The 19782-nt window shown below is 38.6% G+C and overlaps 1 protein-coding gene across 8 annotated transcripts in view; it reads left to right on the forward strand.

Annotated features, from left to right (window-relative positions):
• Window positions 1–19782, forward strand: part of LOC126279051 (testis-expressed protein 2) — a 321894-nt gene that overhangs the window by 243890 nt on the left and 58222 nt on the right. For all 8 annotated transcript variants that reach the window (XM_049979461.1, XM_049979464.1, XM_049979465.1 and 5 more), the window contains one exon: window positions 18158–18291. In XM_049979461.1, the coding sequence (XP_049835418.1) occupies window positions 18158–18291 (134 nt within the window). The remainder of the gene's footprint in view (window positions 1–18157; window positions 18292–19782) is intronic.

Consider the following 19782-nt stretch of genomic DNA (forward strand, 5'->3'; position numbering starts at 1 on the left):
ATTATATAGGTTGAAGGTGTCCGCAAGTATACTGTCTTTCATTGACAACATATTCCAGATCTTTGGTTACTATTGGGAACATGCCTAATTTCATGGAGTGAGATATATCTTGTTTGTAAAAGGAAATAAAATAATGTCAGTCAGACCTGCTATCACACACTCCACAGTGTTATTGGTAATAGTTATGCTAAGATAGATATTGCCTATACTCAAGCAGAGATTTCCACAGGTGCTTTTCGTATTTATTCTATTGTAATGTTTCATCAGTTGAAAATGTATGAGTTCAATACACTGATGTGCAAGACTTAAGGACAAAAGTAACTTTTGTATGATTGTCACTGCCAAGTAACATAGCATGATGAAACTTGGACCACACATACAGAACTGCTGCAGTATATTACTCTACAGTACAGTAAAGAAGGTAACTGAAGGAATTACGTAATGAGACAAACAGAAATGACACTTTCATACAAAGACAACAATTACACAGAAGTCATCTCTATTTGCAGTGGTCCCCTGGACATTACAAAAGGTAGGATGTATTTCTTAATAGGGCGTATGATCACTAGACAGGAATACATGCTCTGCAACATGCCCTCATGCTGGCCACAAGGTTGGTTAGGAGTTCTTGCAGTAGGCTGTTCCACTCCTCCGCCAGCACAGTTGACAAATTCTGGATAGTGATTGGTGCCTGTGGACATGCTGCAGTGCATCTCCCCACCACATCCAACGCATGCTCAATAGGATTGAAGTCAAGGGGATAGGCAGGACAGGCTACTCGTCACATAATATCCTCCCATGCCAAGAGCTCCTTCATCTGGACTGATCAATGCCTTCACATGTTGTCATCCTTAAAAGTGAAGGCAGGGCCAAATGCATCCCTGAACAGATGCACATGGCGAAGGAGTATGGTGTCTATTAATGTTGATGACGAGTGTACCATGTTCAAAAATTTGGAGGTCAGTATGCCAATGCAACATTACGCCTGCAGCATTATACCTCCCCAAACAATACCACCTGGATCACCAAAATGATCATGTTGGACAAATCTATGTGTATCCTCATATGGAGAGAGGTGGGAGCACATAGTTCATCAAGAGACATTTCTTCCTTAAATTTTGCACACCGGTGTCTATTGTCCTGAGTAAGTCATCATCATGCATAAACTTATGGGAAGACAGTTTTCATGCTGTCTTTGTTATTACAAGAGAGATGTCAGGAGAAACTGAAGTTCACACAAGAAGACTAGATATCCACTGAAATGGGCCAGTAGTGCTAGTGAACATAACTAGATTACTGAAAGATATGTGTGAAAAGGAGTATATACCATAGGATTTGAAGACAGTGATCATTTACCCATTACACTAGGAAGGAGACCCCAAAGATGTGAATGATTACACAAGGATATGCCTGTTACTAGTTCCATACAAATTCTCTCAAAATGATAATGAAAAAGAGAGAGAGAGAGAGAGAGAGAGAGAGAGAGAGAGAGAGAGAGAGAGAGAGGAATTTCCTATAAACCAGAAGACCAGAGAAGTAATCAAGGAGAACCGTAAAATCACCATTCTAAAGTATGATTCCAGGAAAAATGTCAGAACCTTCAGGATCAAGATGGAAGTAGAATCGAAGCTAGGGCTTTTAAAAGTTCTATTTATGGAAAAAACAATCCAGGGACGGAGAGAACGACTTGAGAAAGAAGGCACAATAGGTACAGTCTGAACATAGAATGCTTAGCTTTCACTGATGGAATGGTGATCCTAAGCAAAAGAGAAGGCCAGAGAAGGCTACTTGTAGTATTCCAGAAAGTGGACCTGAAAATATTCCATAAAAGATACAATTTATCTATGAGATGAGGGACAGGAAAGCAAAACATGGGGTAATCAAGAAAGTTGACAAATGCTTATATGTACAGGAATGATTACTGCAAAATGGATGAGACAAAAGGGGTAGTAAAAATATGATTAGCAAAAAGGAATTAGGTCACAAATTCCTGTAACACATATACAACAGTAAATAAATATCCATCAAACATAAACTGAGGCAATACAGAATGGTTATAAGGCCACAAGTGCTGCATGGATCTGAATGTCTAATGTGCAGCAAGAAAAGAGAAACCAAGGAAAAGAGAAATACAGAGAATGAAATACTGAGGAAGACATTGGACCTAGAAAACAAGGGAACATGTGAAAGTAAAGGTGAAACCAGGAGCTGTGCGCACACAGCCCAGTGGGTTGACTAATAAAATGAAGAACAGACTGGCTTGGCATGTCCATAAAATGAATTCCAGCCAATTGCCCAGAAGGATCTTAGAACACATTAAGAAATACGTGAACCTCATAACATGGATGAAAGAAAGAAGCTACAAAAGACTTAGAAGAATTGTGTCTACGCACAGAAGACATGAGGGGCAGGGACAGCTACAGAATAATAATAGACACACACAAAGAGTTCGGGAAACTTAGAAACAGCAAAAGTCCCTAACTAACTGACAAAGGGAGGCTAAAACTCAGATTATGAGGATGCTTGGGAAGTGGAAGAAGTGAGAAACTGAAAAGTGTCCACAGAAAGCCAAAAGAGAAATTAAAATAATTAAATAAATAGTCTTGGATCTCTGACAGGTGATGGTTTGCAGCAGAATTGTGACTGTCTGATGCTGAAAAATTCACTGAGTTTGTAAGCTGAAACCTGAAAAACAGTTCATGATTTTTTTTCTTTCTAATGTCCATACTTCCACAGAATTGTGGAACTGATATATTTACACACAACAGGATGAGTGTGCCTTATGTACACACAGTGTAGAACTGCTTTATCCTGTTTACAGCATTTCCTGTCGTTCTTAATATTCAGCCATTAGATTTTAATTAATAATCTGATGGGCATCTCTTTTCCTCATAAATTGTGGCTTAGTTTTTGGCCACATGGTGATGGAGTGTGTCTTCAAGGAAAATCTTGAGCGTATCTTCAAATTCATAAATTTTCCCATCTTTTATGGGATCCATAGTCATTTTCTATCGTAGAGTTTCTAAGCTGTTCATTATCAATGTGTCGTGATCTTAATGTTTAATTTTCATGCTTCTCATTTGGTGTAGTATGTCACTTATGACTGTGATGAGTAGACTACAGATTTTATGTCGTACTGAGAGGCCAGAAGCTGATATCTGCGCAATCTCTGTTTCTTCATTGCCCTTCACCATGTACGACGATATGGCTGTGTGTCACATAGTGTTTTGCATTGTAGTGAAAAAAAAGGTCATATTGGAATGAGATAATCTTCTCAGTTCATTGGGGATGGTGCATTTCTCACCAAGTCTATGTACATTTTCCCATTACAGTGAAATTCCCATATAGAAACAAGAGAGTACACTGCTAAGTGGAAGGACACCAGAGTGCTTGGCAGTTTTTAGAATACACTAATTAAACACTTCTAGCATAGTAGACTTATTTTGGTGAATTTGAATTTATCTTTTTTTCTCCATAGGGTTCATCATACTTAACTTATGTTTGATGTCAGATTGGATGTACAAGCTACCACTGCCACCTCACTTCTCTGGCCTGTCAACCCCAAGCAACGTATACACAAATTTAGTGGAAATATGTGAATTCAGTGATGTTAATACAGGAGGATTGAATGAAACTTCAGTTATAGAAGAGATGGCTCACTTCTTTCATTTGTGCACAATAACTGGCATTAGAATATGTGACTAGTAGCTCCATCGCATGCTTACTGGCAGGTTACTTCAGGCTGTTTAATACATTCACTACTACCAAAGAAGTCAGGAAGTAAAAAAGATTGATCTCCATTCCTGACTGTCATCACTGGAAGCATAGTTTAGGCATGTCCATAATTTTGTACATGCGAGGTGATTCTTGTGCATATTCCTTTTTCCCCTAAAATTAAAGAGGTGTGGTAGTGAGGGAAACAGTATTTGAGAAGAGGCAATGTGGTGTTTATAGTAATGAGCATGACCAAGCATTCAATGTGTCCTGAAACAGTGATAGCAGGGAATGAAGTGGTTAGCAAGAATTACTGTTTCTTCATCACCACTGTTGAAACAATAAACAATAATATGCCCATCCTATTATGAAAATTTCTCATGTTCGTTATCAAACATATTAGTTATTGTTACTCAGAGACAAATGGCAGATGGCAGATGTCTTATGTCTTATGTCTTGTACATTTCATTCTGTGGTTCTTGATGGCTTTACCTTGTTTCCTGTTTGTCTCATTCCTCTTTTAGGAGTTGGCTAGGCATCTCGTTTGGCCAATATAATACAACATCAATATTAAAGACCATCAACAATTTGTGCTTTAAAAGTTAAAACAGTAAAAATTTATAGGGCCAGAAAGGCCAGAGCAGCAACTAAAGAAAATAAATTTAAGAGACTAGCTTCAAGCATACTAATTGTTACTTCAGTTATAGTAATTATTTTGATAACAACGGTCATTTCATTTATAATTTGTATTTAAAAAGAGGGTCACCCAAGGGAATGCGTAAGCATCACAATCAAGGAAAAGAGCAATACTCACAGTAGTATAATAAAAATTGAAAGTTATGCAACAAAAAGTCAATGGTGGTAGTGTTAGTCATAATAAAATAATAATAATTACAGAGTGAGTCCTAAAAAAAAGAAATTTTCCAGTAGATAAAGGATTTTACGTCACTGGATAGCATCAACAACTAAGTAGCATTAAGTTTTTTCATGTCGCCAACTAAAGTTGTGGTGATTTATTTATTATCATGGCAGAAGTACAGTGTATATAATCGACAAAAGGAAATCAATTGTTGATGTCAGTTTACACAATGGTTGACCAGAGACTGGCCACATCGAGTGTATTCAGTGTCACTCTCATCAGCTCTCCCACAGCTCTTGTGGCTGTAGATGAAGAACACTGTAGGGCATGATTGTTAGTCTGCACAGCATCACACTTGCAAAAACTTGACTTCACAATAATGCCTCACTTCTGCAGGTTGGTCTTGCATCTCATGCTACTAGAATGTAGTCTGCTGACAGGCACAGACGGATATATTCATGGCACTGCGAGGATACATGACTTGTTGTAGCAAAATAGTACCCTGCCAGCAGCACTCTCTGCTGCAACACAAACACTGCCTGTTGGCAAGTTTGGCAACTCCAGACGCTGTGGAGACGATGTCCAGTTCCATGGTATGCTGCTCAGTCCATACAAGAAAATATCTCAATGTTGATGAAAGCCATTTACAAACGTCCTCGTAATGGCACAGCTGCCTGCATGGCCTAACTGGTGTGCAGAGCATATGACTGTCAGACGGATGCAATAATTTTTATGGAGTGCAACTGAGCTAGGTGGTGCAGTGGTTAGCACACTGGACTTGCATTCGTGAGGACGGTGGCTTAAACCTGCATCTAGTCATCCTGATTTAGGTTTTCCGTGATTTCCCTAAATCGCTTCAGCAAATGCCAGGATGATTCCGTTACAAGAGTACAGCTGACTGCCTTCCCCATCCTTTCCTAATCCACTGGGATCGATGACCTTACTGTTTGGTCCCCTCACACAATTCAGACAACCTACCATGGAGTGCCACAATTTCTAGAAGGTAACCAACTCTGTTACACTTACTACTTACACATCACCTGCTGGATGTGCTGCTCTTAGCTTTTCACTTTACAAATTTTTTTTACCAGTCAATCTATGGTGGCTCACAGAAAGTGTAACATTGTCCTTGTTATATGGTCATGAAGAACATTTCTAATGACACAAGTTCCATTTGTACTAATCAGTGGCACTTGAGAAAGTTTCCAGAATGAGATTTTCACTCTGCAGCGGAGTGTGTGCTGATATGAAACTTCCTGGCAGATTAAAACTGTGAGTTCGAGTCTCGGCCCGGCACACAGTTTTAATCTGCCAGGAAGTTTCACTTGAGAAAGTGTAATTAATTTTGAGGATGATTCAAGAACTCAAGTTAAACGTAGTACAGTATCCACCACCTCAACATAAATATGTGTATCTTCTTCCTTCTAATTTCAGTTTTTGCCTCAGCAAAATGTTGATTTCTTTAGAGTTGATCCTAGAAGGATCGATAACATTGCACATTAAGACTAATTAACTGAGGATTTAGATAATGTACTGGAGATATTAAAAAGCGCTTTACATATGTTTTCTGAGGGCACAATCACTGTGCTACTGGTATCAGATAAATTATGATAATAAAATACTCGGAATTTCCAAATAATAATTATAAAAGAAATGAAGGCAGTAGCTTCAGTAAAAGCATTACGCATGTTACTCAAGGAACACTTGAAAGTGAACTTAGTTTCTTGATTAACATCAAGTAATAGAAATACTTACTCTACACCACTCCTAGGCCTAATGTCTACAAGTATGTGGCGCAAAACACAACTCGTCTGGCTTCGCAGTCTATTGGTCACATGCAGAAAAATACCTTAATTCAGTCTGATGGTCAAAAGGCTGCTGAAAGTGTATTCCACCCCTTAATATATAATACAGAAAAATTAATTGTGCGAGTATAGCACTGGTGAGGGGTTATATCCAGAAGTTCCTGAAATTTGAAAGCTTTTGTTACAAGTACATTGAAATATTGCTAAATGTCTTCCCATAAATCCCTCTTTAATCAGTTTGGCAGATGGATATGGGCAGATTGGTTTGGTTCGTTGTTATGAGCATATTCCAATTGTTGTGTTTTTGTTGGTTGGCAGTTTTGTGATGGTTGATCTGAAAGAGCTGAAAATCTGTGTAAAGTCCTATTTTTAAAACTGCTGTTGAAGTGAGTCTTTGGGAACAACACTTTGGGTCAGATAAAAAAAAGTATAGGATCTTTGGAGCAAGCGGTGCGCGCGCTTTCGGAGCTCTGGCAAAAGTTAAGTGTTCAGTAATAGAATAATATTAAACTTAGTGTAAATTATAGTTTAGATAGTTAAATTAACGTCTGTGTTAGACTGTGTATTGAAGGTTTCGCGAATATTAGCGTATTTTACTCGTAAAGAAGGTTTTACTTAACGGCTGGTTTTCGTCAGTGTTTGTTTACATTTGTAGGCGTAAATTTTGTGCGTGTGTAGACCTCTTATTATTACTTAACTTTGCGCCTATAATCTTAAATACTTCTTTGGTCAATAATTAAAGACTTTTTATCGTCGGATTGTAGATTATTCAAACTTATTTGTTCATAGACTTTCAATTTGGTGTTTGTTTACTTTCAGGTAACGATTGTTTAAATTCACGTAGCTTGTTAGATTACATCCATTGTAGGTTCATTATCTTACTGATTTAAGAATTTAGTTTGTTGTATTAAGAGATCATTGTTTAAATTTTATTACTGTACATTGCCATGAGTACTAAGTGTGGAAGCTGCCGTAGGAAGATAGAATCGGGTGTGGTATGTGGGGGATGTGGGGGTGTTTTTCATTGGGGCTCATGTAGCGGGAAATTTGATGAGATTTTGCTTTTGGCTCTCCCATGGAACTGTAGGTTCTGTAGTATAGAAAAAAAATTCGTACAACAGGAGGAAAAGATGTGTGCCCTTCAGGCTGAACTAGATTCGGTAAAAACAGAATTAGCTAAGTTAAAGGGGGAAAAAGACTGCGGGAAATGGGAATTGGTAACAAGGAAATCGCGAAAAGGGACCAGCCATGTAGATGTTGTCGAAGTTCCAGTTATGAATAAATTCTCCTTGTTACCTGAAGTAGGAAGTAGGAGCCAAAAACAGGAGTAGTTGAAAGTAGGGTGCAGCAGACTACTAAAATTGGTAACAGCATTAGGTCGGGAAAATCTAGTAATAGGAAAAGAAAAGTCTTGCTGCTAGGTAGCAGTCATGGGAGGGGTGTAGGCCAACTAGTGCAGGAGAAATTAGGAGCAGATTACCAGGTTACGAGTTTGTTTAAGCCAAGTGCTAGGCTTAGCCAGGTGATAGAAGACATAGGACCACTCTGTAGGGACTTTGACAAGAATGATGAGGTGATAGTAATAGGTGGGGCAGGAAACAGCCTGGCTAAGGATAGGAATTATGATATTAAGAGTGACCTGGATAAAATAGGAGCTGCAACAGGATGTACGAATGTGGGTTTTGTTGAGGTATTGCAGCGTTACGATCATCCCTCGCTTAACCCTTCTGTGTGGTGAGTTAACGGGGAGTTGAGTGAGCAGCTGCTGGACTGTGCAAAAACCCACATTTAAACAGTGCCTGTTGGTAGCATTGGGAGATGGGGATACACTCGACATGGCCTGCAACTAAATAGTCTAGGGAAGGATAGATTAGCTGATTTAATTGTAGGTCGTCTAAAGGGGGCCACTAGCACTCAAGGCAAAACCCCTGTGACCCGAAAGGGCATAGGGGCACCTTTTTTAGGTTGAACAAGATGTCCAGACAGGCAGCTCTTAAAGGTAAAAAAATAAATGGTTCGAATAAAGGTAGAGGAAACAGTTGTGTTAATATATTTCACCAAAATATCAGGGGATTAAGGAACAAAATAGACGAACTAATAATTTGTTTTGAGAATATTAAAAATACAACAGAAGTTGATGTACTGTGCCTGTCTGAACATCACATAACTACACATATGGAAAATGTAAATATTAATTGGTATAAACTAGCAACTTATTTTTGTAGAGACAATATGGAGAAAGGAGGAGCTGCCATTTATGTTAAGGGGGAACATGGGTTTGAAAACATAGAAACCGTAAAATTCTGTGTAGAACAGCACATTGAAGTATGCGCTTGTGAGCTTGAATTGGACAGTAGTAAATTCATAATTGTGACTGTGTATAGGTCCCCACTTGGAAATTTTCAAATGTTTCTTAAAAACCTAGATCTCTTGCTGCGTTATCTGTCAGAAAAAGGAAAACACATTATCATTTGTGGAGATTTTAACGTAGATTTTCTTAAACACTCAAGCAAGAAGAACGACCTTGAACTATTACTTTGCTCTTACAATCTGACATCAGTCATTCATTTTCCTACTCATATTGTACAAGACAGTAGCATCCTGATAGATAACATTTTCATAGACCAAGATAAATTAAAAGAAGTAAGCACCTATCCTATTAAGAATGGGCTTTCTGATCATGATGCACAGCTACTTTCAATTCATGACTTTGCTCCATACAGTAATGTGAAAAAAACAAACAAAATAATACGCCCAATTAACCATATAACAATTTAACAATTTAAGGAAAGCTTGAAACGGGTAGACTGGGAGGATGTTTATTGGGAACCTGATGCAAATGTTAAATTTAAGTTATTCCATGATAAACTTGTGGGTATATTTGAAAGCAGTTTTCCTAAGAAATTAGTGAATCATAATTCAAATAAACTTGATAAAAAACCATGGCTGACTAAAGGGATTAAAATTTCTTGTAGCTGGAAATGGGAACTATACCAAGACACTAGAATAAGTCGAGATGAAGAAAAGCTCAACCATTATAAGAAATATTGTAATATACTAAGGAAAGTTATAAAAAAATCCAGAAGTATGTGTATCAAGTCTGAGATTAGCACCTCTAATGACAAAGTTAAAACAATATGGAATATCGTTAAAAGGGAAACAGGGCAACCAAGGTCACAGGACAACAGTATTACTGTTAAGCACAATGAAAAGCTTATAAATGAAAAATCACAGGTTGAAAATATTTTTAATAATCATTTTATAAATGTAGTGGAAAATATAGGCATTAGCTGCTCACCAGATAGGGCAGAACTCTATATGAAAGAGGCATTCCCGGTGCAAACAAATGAAATTGAAATCCTACCCACCTCACCGTCTGAAATTAAGAAAATAATAAATTCACTTAAGAATAAAAACTCACATGGAACTGATGGTATCTCCAATAGAATACTAAAATCTTGTCCACACCTGATAAGTCGAGTTCTTAGCCACATATGTAATAGCTCATTGAATCAGGGAATATTTCCTGACAGATTGAAATATGCCATAGTTAAACCCTTGTATAAAAAAGGTGACAAGAAAGACGTCAACAATTATCGTCCTCTTGTATAAAAAAGGTGACAAGAAAGACGTCAACAATTATCGTCCTATTTCACTTCTGACATCCTTCTCAAAAGTGTTTGAAAAAGTAATGTACTTAATAGTACCTTTACACATCAGCGGGAATAACGTTTTAACAAAATGTCAGTTCGGTTTTCAGAAAGGTGTTTCAACAGATAGTGCTATACATGCTTTCACTGATCAAATTTTAAATGCTCTGGATAGTAGAACATCACCAATTGGGATTTTCTGTGATCTCTCTAAGGCTTTTGATTGTGTGGATCATGAAATCCTCTTAGATAAGCTGAAGTACTATGGAATGAATGGTTCAGTACACAGATGGTTCACTTCATATTTAACTGGTAGAATGCAGAAGGTTGAAACAGTAAACCCACATAGTACACAAAGGGCATCAGATTATTCAGACTGGGGATGTATCAAGAATGGGGTATCACAGGGTTCTGTCTTGGGGCCTTTATTGTTTTTAATATATGTTAATGACTTGCCTAATTATATTCATGAAGATGCAAACTTGGTTCTCTTTGCAGATGACACAAGTATTGTAATCAAGCCTAAAAAGCAAGAATCAGCTGAGGAAAATGCAAATAATGTTTTTCAAAGAGTTATTAGGTGGTTTTCCGCAAATGGACTTTCATTGAACTTTGAAAAAACACTGTACATACAGTTCAGTACAGGGAAAGGCATAACACCGGAAATAAATATAGAGTGTGAGGGAAAATCTTTAGCTAAAGCAGATTGTTCAAAATTTCTGGGTGTCTGTATTGATCAGAATTTAAACTGGAAGACACACATTGACAATCTACTGAAACGATTGAGCTCAGCTACCTATGCTATTAGTGTCATTGCATATTTTGGAGACAAGCACATCAGTAAGTTAGCTTACCATGCATATTTTCATTCGTTGCTTTCTTACGGAATCATCTTCTGGGGCAATTCATCACTAAGAAAGAAGGTATTTATTGCACAAAAACGTGTTATCAGAATAATGTCTGGGGCTCATCCAAGATCATCTTGTAGACAATTATTTAAAGAATTTGGGATATTGCCAGTAGCTTCACAATATATACACAGCCTAATGAAATTTGTTGTTAGTAACCCAGATCACTTCAGAATTAATAGCACAGTCCACAGCTACAATACTAGGAGACAGGGTGACCTTCACTACCGTTCATTGAATTTGACATTGGCACAAAAGGTGGTGAATTATACTGCCACAAAGAATTTTGGTCACTTGCCAAACAATATCAAAAATCTGACAGACAACCAATCGGCATTCAAAAGTAAGTTAAGGGAATTCCTGAACGACAACTCCTTCTACTCCATAGATGAATTTTTAGACATAGGCTAAAGAAATACAGTAAGTATTAACAATTGTACCGTATATAAGACTAACAAAGATTATTTGGGATAAATGAATCTTTTGTTCTTTGACACGTTCCACATCATTACGAAAGAATCGTGTTCATGATCCATGAAACAAGTAATATAACTAACTAACTAACTAACTAACTAAACAGATTTGTTACTATCATAAGCCAGTCAAAAACTGACTAACATCGACACCTGATGAAAACCTTTTTGGTTGACAGTTAGCTGGTGTCACAACCTTAAAGTGTGTAGTGGTAAGTGTTTCATTTACCACTGTCACTCCCCTCCCACCCCGCCCCACCCCCTTTCCCTTAAGTCTCTATAAGAACTTGAATCTATTTAGAGGAGGCACCAAAATGTTGGTTGACTATTCTACAAAATGTACATTCTCTGAATTTTACTGTAAACCGTACCATAATACACAATCCTCTCTTGCAGCATTTTTGAGTGGAGCTTGATGGGCAACTCCATGATCATTTCACACATTCTGAATGAACCCGTAGTAAAACATGCAGCTTATCTTTGTATCTTCTCTATGTCCTTTGTCAGTCCTATTTTATAAGTGTCCTAGACTGAGAAGCAACAGAGGTTTTCTAACCTGTCTCATTCATGCATTGTCTACATCCTGAGGATTCTCCCAGTGAATCTCTGTCTAGATCTGTCTTTCTTACGTTTTTGCTTGATCTCATCATTCCATTTTAAATTATTATGTACATTTCCTCCCAAAATTGATTGAATTTGACTATTTACAGCGCCTGCTTGGCAATCATGCACTCAATTATATATCTCTCCAACTATTAATGCACAATGTGCTGCATTCATTTGTGTTGAGGGTCAAACCCCAGTCTCAGTGCCACATGTCAATCCTCTGCCAATCTTCCTTCATTTTACTCCATTTTGTTTTTAATGTTGCAAATTTGCTACAAAGGTTATAATACATAAGATTGTTCTCATATTCTACAACAGATTGACATCATTGGTATAGGTATGTAGTTGTTCACCTTTTTGATGGCCCTTCTTGAAAGCAGGACTGACTATCTCATTTTCCCAATCACCTGGAAAGCTTTGTTTCTACAGTGACTCATGATAGACTATTCCCAGAAGAGGTGCAAGTGCTTTCACTTGTATTACATGTAGAATTGTTTAGGTATCCCATCAGGTCTAGTGATCCCTCTGTTCAATGGTTGTAGTTAATCTGTACCCCACAGTTACAAATCTCAATAGCCATTTTTGTATTTGTGGGACATTTGAGATGGGTTATCACACTATAATCTTCTTCAGAGAAGCGATTCAGAAAACAGAATCAAATATTTTGGTCTTATCTCTGTCGTCCTCTGTTTTGTTGCAGAACTGGATAGATGGCCTCAATCTACTTTGAATAGTGGCAGAGGCACTTGAAATTATATATATATATATATATATATATATATATATATATATATATATATATATATATATATATATATATATATATATTGGAAATCTTAATAAAAATAATTTGATATTTAAATAATTAAAAGGGAAATTTTTAAAGAATTATTCAGAAAGGATTGGAAAGTACCCATATTCTGGGAGAGCTTTAACTTTAACTGGCACTAATATAATCAGACCTTCAGTGTTATATATATATATATATATATATATATATATATTAAAAACAAAGATTCCAAGACTTACCAAGCGGGAAAGTGCCGGCAGACAGGCAGACAGGTACATGAACAAAACACACAAACACACACACAGAATTACGAGCTTTCGCAACTGGCAGTTGCTTCGTCAGGAAAGAGGGAAGGAGAGGGAAAAATGAAAGGATGTGGGTTTTAAGGGAGAGGGTAAGGAGTCATTCCAATCCCGGGAGCGGAAAGACTTCCCTTAGGGGAAAAAAAGGACAGGTGTACACTCGCGCACACACACACATATCCATCCGCACATACACAGACACAAGCAGACATATTTAAAGGCAAAGAGTAAGGGCAGAGATGTCAGTCGAGGCGGAAGTACAGAGGCAAAGAAGTTGTTGAAAGACAGGTGAGGTATGAGCGGCGGCAATTTGAAATTAGCGGAGGTTGAGGCCTGGCGGATATCGAGAAGAGAGGATATACTGAAGGGCGAGTTCCCATCTCCGGAGTTCGGATAGGTTGGTGTTGGTGGGAAGTATCCAGATAACTCGGACGGTGTAACACTGTGCCAAGATGTGCTGGCCGTGCATCAAGGCATGTTTAGCCACAGGGTGATCCTCATTACCAACAAACACTGTCTGCCTGTGTCCATTCATGCGAATGGACAGTTTGTTGCTGGTCATTCCCACATAGAAAGCGTCACAGTGCAGGCAGGTCAGTTGGTAAATCACGTGGGTGCTTTCACACGTGGCTCTCCCTTTGATCGTGTACACCTTCCGGGTTACAGGACTGGAGTAGGTGGTGGTGGGAGGGTGCATAGAACAGGTTTTACACCGGGGGCGGTTGCAAGGGTAGGAGCCAGAGGGTAGGGAAGGTGGTTTGGGGATTTCATAGGGATGAACCAAGAGGTTACGAAGGTTAGGTGGACGGCGGAAAGACACTCTTGGTGGAGTGGGGAGGATTTCATGAAGGATGGATCTCATTTCGGGGCAGGATTTTAGGAAGTCGTATCCCTGCTGGAGAGCCACATTCAAGGTCTGATCCAGTCCCGGGAAATATTCTGTCACAAGTGGGGCACTTTTGGGGTTCTTCTGTGAGAGGTTCTGGGTTTGAGGGGATGAGGAAGTGGCTCTGGTTATCTGCTTCTGTACCAGGTTGGGAGGGTAGTTGCGGGATGCGAAAGCTGTTTTCAGGTTGTTGGTGTAATGGTCGAGGGATTCAGGACAGGAGCAGATTCGTTTGCCACAGGTGAAGGATTAGGCGGGTGAGGGCTATGGATTGTGATGTTTGGAACTAGTATAAGGACTGATGGAAAGAAGGATTGCAGCCAGAGATGGGAACTTTAAGTGTGAGGCCTTTGGGAGTAATGCCAAATGTCAGACAAGCCTGAGTAAATAAAATATGGGAGCGTAATCTGGCTAGGGTGAAGGCATGTTTGCGGAGGGAATGTAAATAAAATTTAATGGGGTCGTTGTAGGGATGTTGTGGGGTTGACATGGTATTAGTAGGTGGAAAGGGTAATATGAGGTTAAAGTGAAAGTAAATAGAGATTTATATAGTGAGAGATAAAGGAGTGAAAAAAAAATCGAAAAAGTGTTGGTTTGAGATGAGCTATGTTGATCATGTGCTGAACTTAGGTTGGTGAACAACAATGGGTGCAATGTTTGGGTAGTTATGTTGTCTCCAGATCACGTTAAAGGGTGGGGAAATTCAGGAAAATTTCGAAAAAAATTTTTTTCGAAAAAAGTTTCGAAAAAATAATTTCCGAAAAAATAAAATTCGAAAAAAATTTTTTAAATAAAATCTCGAAGAATATGTGTGTAAATGTATTCAAAGGACTGGTTATGCACTGGCAGGTTATGAGAATGAGGCTAACAATTGTTTGATGAAGAAATAATAACGTGTAAACCTGTGGGAAGCTGCTAAAAAATGATCGGTTATGTGGGAAAAAACAGGAATGGAAATAAAACGAAAGTTGTTGGAAAAAACTGAGATGGTTGTGTAATGGGTGAAAGGAACTGAAGCTGTGAAATAGTATTCACGAGTTTACACGAAATGTTTGTAAACTTGGAACAGTGGATTTTATAGCAGCGGTTATGTTGAAAGCGTTGAAAATTTTAGGTTATGGTTTGGAAGTAAATTACGTATTATAGAGTATAATTAGGCAGGATAAAATGTATGGTAAATTACGGAAAAATGGAAGATGAATACAAAGTGAAACTTCTTGTACAAACGAAAAGAGAAAGTAAGACGATAGAGAAGATTTCGAAATGCAACAGAGACAATAACAAACGTAATTGTTGGGTTCAAATTAATGATGATGTAAATAAAATAGAAAGAAACTTCCACATGGGAAAAATACATTAAAAACAAAGATTCCAAGACTTACCAAGCGGGAAAGCGCCAGCAGCCAGGCACATGAACAAAACACACAAACACACACACAGGATTACTAGCTTTCGCAACCGATGGTTGCTTCTTCAGGAAGGAGAGGGAAAGACGAAAGGATGTAGGTTTTAAGGGAGAGGGTAAGGAGTCATTCCAATCCCGGGAGCGGAAAGACTTCCCTTAGGGGAAAAAAAGGACAGGTGTACACTCGCACACACACACATATCCATCCGCACATACACAGACACAAGCAGACATATTTAAAGGCAAAGAGTAAGGGCAGAGATGTCAGTCGAGGCGGAAGTACAGAGGCAAAGAAGTTGTTGAAAGACAGGTGAGGTATGAGCGGCGGCAATTTGAAATTAGCGGAGGTTGAGGCCTGGCGGATATCGAGAAGAGAGGATATACTGAAGGGCGAGTTCCCATCTCCGGAGTTCGGATAGGTTGGTGTTGGTGGGAAGTATCCAGATAACTCGGACGGTGTAACACTGTGCCAAGATGTGCTGGCCGTGCATCAAGGCATGTTTAGCCACAGGGTGATCCTCATTACCAACAAACACTGTCTGCCTGTGTCCATTCATGCGAATGGACAGTTTGTTGCTGGTCATTCCCACATAGAAAGCGTCACAGTGCAGGCAGGTCAGTTGGTAAATCACGTGGGTGCTTTCACACGTGGCTCTCCCTTTGATCGTGTACACCTTCCGGGTTACAGGACTGGAGTAGGTGGTGGTGGGAGGGTGCATAGGACAGGTTTTACACCGGGGGCGGTTGCAAGGGTAGGAGCCAGAGGGTAGGGAAGGTGGTTTGGGGATTTCATAGGGATGAACCAAGAGGTTACGAAGGTTAGGTGGACGGCGGAAAGACACTCTTGGTGGAGTGGGGAGGATTTCATGAAGGATGGATCTCATTTCGGGGCAGGATTTGAGGAAATCGTATCTCTGCTGGAGAGCCACAGTCAGAGTCTGATCCAGTCCGGGGAAGTATCCTGTCACAAGTGGGGCACTTTTGGGGTTCTACTGTGAGAAGTTCTGGGTGTGAGGGGATGGGGAAGTGGCTCTGGTTATTTGCTTCTGTACCAGGTCGGGAGGGTAGTTGCAGGATGCGAAATCTCTTTTCAGGTTGTTGGTGTAATGGTCCAGGGATTCAGGACTGGAGCAGATTCATTTGCCACGAAGGCCTAGGCTGTAGGGAAGGGACCGTTTGATATGGAATGGGTGGCAGCTGTCATAATGGAGGCACTGTTGCTTGTTGGTGGGTTTGATGTGGACAGATGTGTGAAGCTGGCCATTGGACAGATGGAGGTCAACGTCAAGGAAAGTGGCATGGGATTTGGAGTAGTGTTTTCTTCATTGTGCCTATCTACCGGCGCTTTCCCGCTTTATATACAACATCTAACATTCATAACTTTGATTACATCTGTTTTGTTACCGCTATTTTGCTTGGAGATTGGTATGACGATACTGGCTTCTGATCGCCCCTCCTCTGCTCACCGGAATTCTTTTTGTTAGCTTCTATCCTTTTGAAGCAGGATTCTTGGCGCATCGTGGAGATATGAACAGACTGGTATCGTCAGCATGATTTAATGAATAAGCTTCTCAATCTTGATAAGTGTTTTTAATATTTTCTGATGCACAGTTAGAATACACATTTCTGAACAATACCAATGCAGCGGAACTCGTCACATGTCCACCCGCTACCACTTATAGAAACACACAGATGAAAATACAATAATAATAATAATAATAATAATAATAATAATAATGTGTTCTATTATAATTTACTAATTTAACCCAACACATAAATTGGAGAATTTTCTGTCAGATTAGTGAATGTTATTTTACTTTTGAATTAATTGAAAATTCTATGCATAACTCTCCTTAGATTCATTTTGGTTTGATTTAGTTATTGTTTCTCAATAAGTATTGGCTATGTTTGAATTTACACTGAAGTTCTCTTTGCCTGTAGACAATTATGTATCTGCTCAACCACAGCATGACTTTGATATTGCAGATAGGTTCATTTGGCACACACCTCTCTAAGGAGTATCAAATTTTGTCCATTTATACCCAACATTTTCAGCCTCGGAGATGAGTGTTCGATGTAGATTACTCAAGTAATTTGAAACCTGTTTTTAGACGCACTTATTAAACAGTACTCTCCTCCTACCTTTTTAACATTCATGCTAACAGTAGTAGTCAATGTCTATAGTACTGTACAATCGCTGATTCACTGCTGTACATTAAAAGTTTGGGTAAGTTTCTAATTTTCAGATAAGGAATTTTGAACACTGCCACACAGATCCATTTGCCTACCATCCACATTAATTACTCGAGTCTCTCAGCCAATAACTGTTAAGTTGAAATCTAATAATGTAATATGATCAAGAAAGAGATGCAAACCTTTCTCAGAGTTTTTCCCGGAATGTCTGCCGCAAATTTTTCAAGGTGTATAATCTATCTGATTATCATGTTTGAGCCACTTTTAACATTTATCTTGAAATTTAGTTTGTCATAATTATTATATAATTGTTGTAAGGTGACCAAAATAAAACTTGCACAATAAGTATTTTCGACATTTCATAAAATGTAATCCAAACAGCAACAGCACCACTAGAAATTGGGGCAGACACAATTGGGTGCACAGTTCTACTGTTAATGAATTAGATTAACTTTTTTATTTTTAGAATTAAAAATATTTTTGGCCCAATTTTATAGTGTTAACACTGTATTATTATTTTATTATTATTATTATTACATATAATAAAAATAATGTTAAATTTTTAGGCTACAGAGTACAAATATATTAAGAAAGCCATGGAAGAGGTCTCCAACACAAGATTGCTTCTTTCTGTGGAACTTAGAGGCTTGGTTGGTACTTTGACGCTGAATATTCCACCTCCACCTTCTGATCGGCTCTGGTAAGTGTGACCATGTGAAACACCACAGTATTATTCCCAGTTCCTTTTATTAAAATAACTGAAAATTTTATTTACTTACATTCAGAGAAATTTTCACCACAAACCAAAACTGTTAGGTAGTGATGCTTCCGCTGTTTATGCAACATAGCGAGGAAACAACAGAATTCATCATGTGGGTGTATTGTCATAATATAATGCACTGTCCTAGTCAAAAATTTTAAAAAGACTTCTGTGTAGCAGAGAGGATGAGCGTCCAAATAGTGTCAGTTTTTGTCATATTTATGGTGTGTAATGAAAGTACTGTGCAGGGTTTCATTGTCTTTGAATTGTATCCATGGTCACTAACATTATCCATGAAAACTGAATTTTATGGAAATGCATTTTGAGAGTTGCCAGTCTTGGATGATTGGCCACTTTTGGCCTTACAGACCATTTTCAAGCACAGTATGTATTGTATAATTATCCAGTTATAAAATGGCAGATATAGCCGATCAGAAAGTGAGCACATAACTTACAGATAACATATTTTGATGGATAGTTTCCGAATGACCAGTTATGTAATGCAGCCTAAAATAATCTGTTGCTCATTTTACTTTCATTGCTTATCACTTTCCACCATTCCTTACAACTTTTGCATTTTGTACTTGCCACCTTTAAAACATTTTTATGCTTTAGACCATATGCAGTATTTCCCTACAGTAATGTGTCGCATTGAGACCCTATTTTAATATACCTATATTTTGTTACAAGTTTTTAATTTGGCTGACAGTGCTACAAATTTTAACATGGACATAATTTTTTTTTGTTTTTGTTTTTTTTGTTTTGTTAATAGAGATGTCTTAATTAGTCACCCAAATAAATTATGTGGATGAACCTAAGCCTATGATGGCTTCCATTGCCAGTGTCATTAGCAGTATGTAAATTGGCTGCTTGGATATGTCAACATTGCCCTCATATAAGCATCTACACTGAAGAGCTAAAGAAACTGATACGCCTACCTGATATTGTGTAGGGCCCCCACAAGCACGCAGAAGTCTCGCAACGTGACGTGGCATGGACTCGACTAATGTTTGAAGTAGTGCTGGAAGGAATTGACAACTGACACCTTGAATGCTGCTGGACTGTCCATAAATCCATGAGTACAGGGTGCAGGGGGGGGGGGGGGGGGGGGGGGGAGACACGACATCTCTTCTGAACAGCATGTTGCAAGGCATCCCGGATATGCTCAATAATATTCTTGTCTGGGCAGTTTGGTTGACAGTGGAAGTGTTTCAATTCAGAAGAGTGTTCCTAAATCCACTCTGTAGCAATTCTGGATGTGTTGGATGTTGCATTGTCCTTCTGGAATTACCCAAGTCCATTGGGATGCACAATGGATGTGAATGGATGCAGGTGAACAAGCAGGATGGCTTATGTATTTGTCACCTGTCAGAGTCTTATCTAGACATATCAGGGGTCCCATATCACTCCAACTGCACACGCGCCACACCA

The sequence above is a fragment of the Schistocerca gregaria genome, chromosome 6, assembly GCF_023897955.1.
Source record: "Schistocerca gregaria isolate iqSchGreg1 chromosome 6, iqSchGreg1.2, whole genome shotgun sequence".
Taxonomy (NCBI): Eukaryota; Metazoa; Arthropoda; class Insecta; order Orthoptera; family Acrididae; genus Schistocerca; species Schistocerca gregaria.